The sequence below is a fragment of the Giraffa tippelskirchi genome, chromosome 4 (genome assembly GCF_054371585.1).
Source record: "Giraffa tippelskirchi isolate mGirTip1 chromosome 4, T2T-mGirTip1v1.2.pri, whole genome shotgun sequence".
NCBI classification, from domain to species: Eukaryota; Metazoa; Chordata; class Mammalia; order Artiodactyla; family Giraffidae; genus Giraffa; species Giraffa tippelskirchi.
In genome coordinates this window covers 12,762,421-12,771,526 of record NC_137278.1, presented here as the reverse complement: position 1 = coordinate 12,771,526, position 9,106 = coordinate 12,762,421, and the positions used below count along the sequence as shown (strand labels likewise).

The window sequence follows — 9,106 nt, the reverse complement described above, 5'->3', positions numbered from 1 at the left end:
CACTGCAGATGGTGATTGCAGCCATGAAATTAAAAGACGCTCACTCCTTGGAAGGAAGGTTATGACCAACCTAGACAGCATATTAAAAAGCAGAGACATTACTTTGCCAACAAAGGTCCGTCTAGTCAAGGCTATGGTTTTTCCAGTGGTCATGTATGGATGTGAGAGTTGGACGGTGAAGAAAGCTGAGCCCCAAAGAATTGATGCTTTTGAACTGTGGTGTTGGAGAAGACTCTTCAGAGTCCCTTGGACCAGAAGGAGATCCAACCAGTCCATCCTAAAGATCAGTCCTGGGTGTTCATTGGAAGGACTGATGTTGAAGCTGAAACTCCAATACTTTGGCCACCTCATGCAAAGAGTTGACTCATTGGAAAGACCCTGACGCTAGGAAGGATTGGGGGCAGGAGGAGAAGAGGACGACAGAGGATGAATGGCTGGATGGCATCACCGACTCGATGGACATGGGTTTGGGTAAACTCTGGGAGTTGGTGATGGACAGGGAGGCTTGGTGTGCTGCAATTCATGGGGTCGCAAAGAGTCGGACACAACTGAGCCACTGAACTGAACTGAACTGACCCTCTACCCCCATTATTCTTCATCTCATTTTCAGTGAGGTTGACTTTTAAGCAAAGACCTGAAGAAAGCGAGAGATCTAGTGAAGATTCTGACATGGGTCAGGAAAGCCTTCTAACCTTAGAAGACAGCAAGGGTAAAGGCCCTACGATGGGAGCAGGCCTGGATGGCCTGTTGAAGAAATCAGTAGCCAAAGCGGCTGGAGCACAGTGAGTAAAACGTCAAAAAGGCCCTGGCTTCCACCCTGAGTGAGATAGATAAGCAGCATTTGGAGGGTTTTGGGCACCAAGAGTGAAGAGATCAGGCTGACATTTTAACATCTCTCTAGCTGCTGTGGGGAGAACAAACAGAAGGGAGGCAAGAAGCAGGGAGAACAGGAGGCTGTCACAGTCCAGGTCAGCGATAACTGTGACTTGGACCTCAGTGGTGAGAAGTGGTCAAATTCTGGGTATCTATTTTGGAGGTAGGGCTGACAGGCTTTGCTGCTGGACTAGGACGTGTAGTCAAGGGAGAAATAACTGAAATGGGGGAAGACTTGGAGGTAGGGGGTTTCAGATTTGGATATGTTAATACATCTGAGATATTTATGAGATCTAGTTAAGATGTTCGGCAGTCAGCCCTATCTAAAACTGTTCACAGTACTTAAAACTATAACGTAAGTTTCATGAAGTAAGGGACTAATTCAATCCTATATCCCTAATGCCCAGTTTTTAGAAGATTCTCAAAAATCTATTTGCTGCATGAGTCTATCTGAAAACTACCTGAGCCTGAACACTTGATGATGGATATTTATCAAATACACTTGGGCTAAGACAGGCTCCAAACCCATTTCATTCATGATGGCAGTGGTTCCCCACTGTTCTGCACATTGGCAACACCTGGGGAGCTTCAAAAGTACCAATGACTTGATCCCACCTTCTCAGATTGTTTTAATTGGTCTGGGGTGTGTTCTGAGCTTTGGGGTTTATTTAAAGATGCCCAGTGATTGCAATGTACAGGTAAGTTTGGAACCACTGCACTATGGACTTCTCAATTATAAAAAAAACTGTCTTTGTTAAACTGCATGATGATTACTTCAATAGGTGTCAATTAAAAAGAAAATAAATTCTTGGGATTTCATTTCCTTCATTAAGTTTCCTCTCCTTTCCTCTCCTTTGCGTCAACTATCCATGGTTCTTCCCCTTCTTCCTGATCTCAGTGATCACTCCAGGGCTTATACAAAATCACTTATTTCACAAATATTGACATTTTCAGCAATGAGGTCTGGGATTCTAAGCCAGATTTAATCCATGATAACGTGGAGATGTTCTCCTACTTTTCAAATCCATCTCTTTTCCTCCATCCTTGCTTTGGCCATGCTCTAAACCCTTCTTACCTAGACTGTTGACCTGTTTCCCTGCTGGGCAATCTCCAGCTTCACCTAACACTACTGCCAAAGTGATCTAAAACTTCAAATCGATCAGATCATCTAACTTCCAAGACTCCCTAACAGTCTCTTTAGTAGTCAGTGTCCTTCACAGAGGTCCCCAATTACCTCATCTAGCTATGTGACCGTGGGCAAATTCTCTAAGGTCTCTGCCTCAGTTTTCTCATCTGTAAAATGGTGAAAATAATGGTCCTAGATGATATTATACCTATAGCACTTAGAGCTGTTTCTGGAACATATTAAGTGCTCTAAGAGTTGGTTAAGCTATTCCTCAAACACTCCTTCCACTGTTTAACACTTACAGCTGAAATAGGTTCCAACCATCACCACCTCTGGAAGGTAGAGTAAGACTTGAATCAGAATTCTGACTCCATTACTTTCTAGTTGTAAGGTCTTAGACAAGTTTCTTAACATCTCAGATATAAAACGGGGCTCATAATATTTACAGTGAAGGACTATTAGGATACAGAGCGGGTTGGTGTGAAGGTAGAGTAGGTACTTGGGTGTTTTCTCCCATTTAGGTCTGGATGGTAAAATACTATTCAGCCTATGAAGTCTAGCCTGAGGTAATTTCTCAAAGCAGTTCCTCTGGCTCACTATCACTACCATTCACCCCATCATTTCCCTTCTGGAGTTCCCATATACTTTATACTAGAAAATAGTTCACTGAGCTGGTTATTCAGATTTGTCTTTCCCATGTTCCACGCTGAGAGCTTCAAGAGAAAGGGCTAGTTTGTTTCATTGACGTTCAACCTTACTGACCAGCAGAGACAAGGGGTTAAAATTCATCAGTTGAGTCAATGAGTAAAACCACTCAAGGCCCAGTAAAAATGGTGTCTAGATCCACTGAGGCCATTCTCTGTTACATTCTGAGGTTCCCCTGGACAGTCTTCATACTTCTTTAATACACTACTTCAAATTCATCATTTGTGTATTTAGTCTATTTTCTCCATTAGATTGTGAACTGCTGATATTATCTATGTCCTCATCTTCCATATAGAAAATACTCTATGTTGAATGAATAAAGTGACTGATCAAATTAAGGAGTATTTCAACCTCCCTGGCCTATCTACTTCTTTCAGATCCTTACCAGTGATGAATGCATGAGGCAGGTGATTATTTAAATCTCAAAGAGTATCCTGGTAGCTTGGTGAAACCAAAAAATTTGCCAAGAAGTCAAGATAACTAAAATGCACTATAAACTTAATATTGACACTAAACAAACAACTTTTAAGGTGGACAAATAATTTTATTTTGTGCATGCAAATACATGTCAAGTACTGCAAACTTTTTCCATCAATTTTCTCTCAAACACTGGAAATCATGATGCTCTATTCTGTGAACAGCCAAAGCTAATATCTCTTCACTTCAGTGCTACAGCAAAAACACACAGAATTCACTCTTTGCTATTCACTATCATCACAACCCTCATTGTTCCATCTCTGCCCTCCCCCCATATACAGGCCTTATGAATCCTAGCCTTCCCCTGTTTAATCCTATTTCTATAGCACAAAGGGAAACATTACAATTTGGAAATTCAAATTGAAATAAATGGAATAGAATTTATTCCCATATATATTCCCCATTTCATTGTACAGAATTATTTTAAATTATAGTTTTAAATAGAAGCTGAGTATATGCCTTAAAAATGAGCATTAAATCCATCTTAGAGATGGTGCCTGCTTTTTACATGATGGGTGTACACCATCTTTTAATTTCATTTACATTTCAATCGAACAATAGATTTGCAAAGAAAATGTCTAATACAGACGTAAAAATATTCACACTAGAGCTTCACAATCGGTTGTACAATTGACAAACAGGCCTCTTTTCCCAAACTTTCCAGCTAAGCAAATTTTAAAATGTAATCAATGCAACAAGAAAAAACATTTCTCTTTCACTTCCAGGGAAAAGAATATGCAATAAACAGTATAAATGCAGACAGCAGTTGCTGCAAGCTAACCACGATACTCCCAAGTGGCTGTACAGTGGATATGTGCAGTACAAATAAAAGCCACATGTGTTGTATCACAACTACAGTATAATTGTTTGCCCAGCTAAGAGAATGCATGCACTTCCATGCCTTGGGTTATAAAGTGAGGCCTAATTCTTGACAGATTGATGGAATATATGCAAATGACCTTGGCTTTTGGCAGTACTAAGTGCAGCCAGTGTCTGTGTTCCACTGGTTTAAGGAGATTTAAAATTTTTTTATTTAAAAAAAGAAAAAAACTGCCAATTTCAGACTTTGGGGAATAACTGCTCTTGGAGTAAAAATAGGACTCCACTCAAATGTGGGGTGTTCTGATCGGTGGCCTTGACTCCTTGTATTCCCTTGCCAGCAAAGGGATACAAAGAAACCGCTAGTAGAAAGGAATGACTAGCAAATTTATTCAATTTATTCAGAAGATGAGATACTCCTTGAGCATGTGCATTTGTGTTCTGCTTGCAGAAGGGGTTCTTATGTAGGAGTTACAGCAAGTGATCCCAATAACACTCTTCATTCACTAAGACACCAGGAAATTTCTTCCAGGAAAGCAATACACAGTTGCAAATGCAACTTTCCCCTTGAATGATTAGTCACCAATACTAGTGACAGTCTGCTCAGAAAATGACTCTAGCAACTAGGGAAGAAATATTCAGATTCAAAGCTGAAATCACATGCTCAATCTGATCATTACAAACTCCACACCTGTTAACAAGACAACATGGGCTTTAACATCTAAAATGCACAAGCAAGCTAGATGGTTTTTAAAACAAGTTTTCAAATGTTTAAATGATCCCATTTTAAATTCCTATAAATCACTGTGCATCCTGTAATTTTCTCAAAGCAGCATACAAAATTGAGATGTGCTTTATAAACTTAGAATCAACTTGAAATTTGAGTTGAAAGTGACCAAATCCACACAAATGGAAAATTTCATTTCTAGTACAGGAGGTTTTGTTTATTATTCAGGAGTAAACAGCTACTAGGAAAGGTATCAGTGCTACTGACCCACCAAAGTACCTCCTCTTGAAAATTACGACGCACAACTTTCACGCGTGATGCTGGTTTACTAGATGGTATTGAAAGTCATGGCAGGAAAGCAAGGAATCTGCTTTGTTCAGGTACCAACTAGACAAAACACTTCAGTAACTTTCTCAGGATTCCTGAGATGAGATGGGACCATAAGGAAAGAACTACTGATGCTACATCATAGTATCTGAATGAGGCACATGAACTTCAGAATGTGACTCAGAAGTTTTAAAAAACACAAAAAGTCAAAACAAAACAAAAACCCCCATTTTCCCACTTTCCAGACCTCAGACTACTTTTTCCTAATTAGACCACACACCACATATGCAGTTTAGTTGACATTACCAACTTCCTCTCCTATTGCTTTATATCTTTTGATTTCAAATATATGTACATCATAAACATGTTGGTAAAAGAGTCAAATGACAGGGAATACTCCCATATAAAAGTCACACTCTAGGTCTGATTTGTGATTTTTTTCCTCTATGATACCATTAGGTACCTTTCAGAAGAAGGATCAGATAAACTGCTCTTTCTTCTCAAGTGGCAGAGAACCAATGTCTTTACTACATATTTACTTCACGCCATGAGAAACAGAAGATGGTCACTACATAAAGGATGCAATACAGAATCATCCCTACACAGAAACAATTCCTATGTTGTTAGTGAGGAAGAGAGTAAGTTTTTAAGAACAGGGAATTATTGTTTTATGGGATCACCTGCTGCAAGACAAGCATTATTTTAATATAAATGTTCTGAGACATACCAATAAAGTTGGCAGGTATATACATACACTGATGCAAATGTGATTTCACTGGACAAGTAGGCAAACACCTAAGCAGTTTATCCCAACCCCCTCCAGCAGAGCACAACCAAGTTTCAAAACTTCAATTTTAAAATTAAAAAGATAAGGTTAAATACACAAGATCAATTTATGTAGTATATATTCACCCTCAGAACGCGCTGAAGATGTTTTGCGTAGTTCTGTTGCACAGAGGGTTCTTTCCCTGAGGGCACATAAGGAGCTCTCAAACTGTTAATAGGTCTCTATTTTGTAACAAAATAGCAATTTTAAATCTTAAAAAAAAATACATTACCTTCAACATGGAAGATCTCACTATTTAAATATCCATGAAATAGACATACTGGTTTGCATATCCTTTTTGGAAATACAAACAGCAAATAAAGTACATTGGAAGCATTTCAAATGTAATAAGCGCATATTTTATAGAAAGGTTCTGATATAAATTATATAACAATCACGTTCCTGTAATATCCTAGGCTAATTCATAATGTCGGAAATAAGTTAATGTAACATGGTTTAAAACTCTTGTTCCTATTCATTTCAGGTTACAGAGTGAAATAAATAAAATGTCTTTGTAGGGATAGGGGCACTGGCCATGGCAAACAGGTACAGTACTAACCAAAGGAAACTAAGTCAAGGCTACTGTGCTGTTATGCTACAAACAAACATCTTCATACATCTGAGTATTAAATAAATGTGTAAGATCTTCCATACTGACACCAGAATATCAAAACTACCCCTTTGTTTCTCAGGTATATTTACAACTTATCAGTCACCTTATGAGCATGTTCATTAAGACAGGTATCAAACACCAGTATTTACTCATTCTGATCAAGAAATTTCAGGGAAATGTCAACCCTCCCACCCCTGGAAATGTGCACAAAACTTTTTATCAAAATCTTATCTGATACAATGCTGTGGTTTTGTAAAACAACTAAATAGCTCAGACGACCAATAACATGATCCTGTTTAAGCATCTTGCTAGCAGGAAAAGCCCTTACATACAGTACACCTGGTGAAAGATCAGCTTGGCTTAAAATATTCCAGTACAATTTTCAGAGTAAACAACTTCACAGAAGTTAATTAAAAAATAATAATAAAAGTCAAACTAATCTTAAAGAAATAAGAGGAGGGAAAACAAAGACACAAACTATAGGTAAGATCACCAGGAAGGAATGCCCAGCTTTTGTTTTCAAATGTTGACTGAAATTTAGGTTTCAGTAAAATATCTCCCACAAATCTGGAGCACAGCTGGTTGAACATACTGCATACTTTCAGATGCCAAGTCAAAACACTTTTCAGTCACATTTTAGCAGGGCAGCAATCATTCATGTTTTTAAGTATGAATAAAGGTTAGCCAATATTCTATTATTACATGGTTCATAGTCTTATCAACCTAACAGTCAGAAAACAAAGAAAATTAAACCCCAACATGAAGTAACAATAAACAGTATTTAACCAAGATAATGCAATGAACATCCAAATTAATTAGTTTAAATTAAAAACCCAGCAATACCATCTTGTTAGTCAGTGCAAACACTACATACAGGGTTTTCTCAAAAAAGCTGAAAGCACCTGATTCTTTTGCCAAGTCATCAGATTCAATAATGTACAGGCTTAAATCTGCATTTTAAAAAACTGCCATTACATTAGTGCATAATTTATCAAAATTGTAAAAACGATTCTGCATAACTTAGGAGAATTTAATATCTAGTACATCAGCTGAAAGACTTAGGCACTTGGTTATATATTTAATTACTTACTTCAACAAGTAGCCTGTGTATAAATATTAACAAAGCAGAAACTATTCTTGAAAAATGGAAAATTGAAAAAAAAGTTAAATGCTACAGATAAAAGCACTGCACCACACTCCTACATATAATGCAGTAAAGAAAGCTAGTATATAACCCTGTAAAATTCTATGGTAAGAACGTCTAACTCCACTCTTCAAAATTAAAAAAAAAAAAAAAACAGGAAAAAAAAATCCATGCAAAGTCCCATGAAAAAGATAAATAAAGCAGCTGGAATGAGATGGAAATTTCTCTCAGTGAAACATAAAATAGAAATAAATAAGTTAATTAAGTCTACTTTCACTAGATGTATCATTGTAGGATCCTGCTAGTTTAATAACTGAGTTGTTAATTTTCTATAGAAGCCATTTAAAATAGGAAATGGCTCAGTTACTGCACCGGATTGCTACAAACTCATAAAAAGCTGCTTGAAGCTTAAGTTTAAATGTCCAAATTCCAATCACTTCTGGAAAGTGAACGTGTTACCCTAGTAAAGTAAATTTTCTTTTTTTTCATAATGCTAATGCAAGAGGGCTTGAAGTATCAAAGAGTCCACAGGAAATGGATGCCCCCAGTAATATCTTTTTTTTAAAAAAAATATACATTATATAATATATATTATATATATAAAAAGCTAGTGTAAATGCTTCCATGGTATGGTCACAAATTTGAAAGATGAACCTCCTTTCAGCTATTAACCAACTTCCCATTTGCAACAGATTTTAAAAAGTCGTTTTTATCTTCGGACATAACATGAGTTTTCAGAATGAGGTTGCCAACACTGACAGATGTGGTGATGGGTAGGCCACTCGCATTGCTGATGGACACGGGGAGTGGCTGGCTAAAGCAAGAAGTTACCGGCAGAATTGTTTTTTGCTCTTCCCTGGGAGAAAATAAATGACATTGAAAACAAATTAGCTTTAAGTGAAAACTTGTAAGAGTAACCATGCATGCTGAATAAAAGCTATAACACACTTTAGAAGCCCCTAGAAACAGCATGTCTTTTTCACTAAAACGTTATCAGAGGTCACTAAAAAAAAATCCCATTTTCCAAAAATCATAACAAAAAACTAGAAGACTGGTTAATTTAAGGCCAACAAACTATCAAGTTCAAGATAAACCCATATTTTTGGCAGTAATTATACTAATGATCAAGAATATCCTAACATGATTTTTTAAAAAGGAAACCCTTTATTTAGGTTTTAATTCTCCATTTTGTAGTTTTGATGCTTGCCTATCAGACAGAGAAAGTATAACCTAATTGTTGCTCAGTTGCTAAGTCATGTCTGACTCTTTGTGACCCCATGGGCTGCAGCACGCCAGGCCTCCCTGTCCTTCACTATCTCCCTGAGTTTGCTCAAACTCATGTCCAGAGTCAGTGATGACATCTAACCACTTCATCCTCCTGACACTGAAATATGAAAATAAACATTGATCCCAATAAAAAGCAAGTTTCAGGCTACTAACATGAAACACTTTGCTAGTTCAAATTTAAC

General features: G+C 37.4%; 1 protein-coding gene across 4 annotated transcripts in view; it reads right to left on the bottom strand.

Moving 5' to 3' along the window:
• Positions 1-8,277: 8,277 nt before the first annotated feature.
• The window catches only part of RC3H2 (ring finger and CCCH-type domains 2), a 47,912-nt gene continuing 47,083 nt past the window's right edge, over positions 8,278-9,106 (bottom strand). For 3 of the 4 annotated variants that reach the window (XM_081588655.1, XM_081588656.1, XM_081588659.1), the window contains one exon: positions 8,278-8,493. In XM_081588655.1, coding sequence (XP_081444781.1) covers positions 8,298-8,493 — 196 coding nt within the window. In that variant the 3' untranslated portion in view covers positions 8,278-8,297. The remainder of the gene's footprint in view (positions 8,494-9,106) is intronic. The other variant, XM_081588657.1, reaches the window with a different exon arrangement.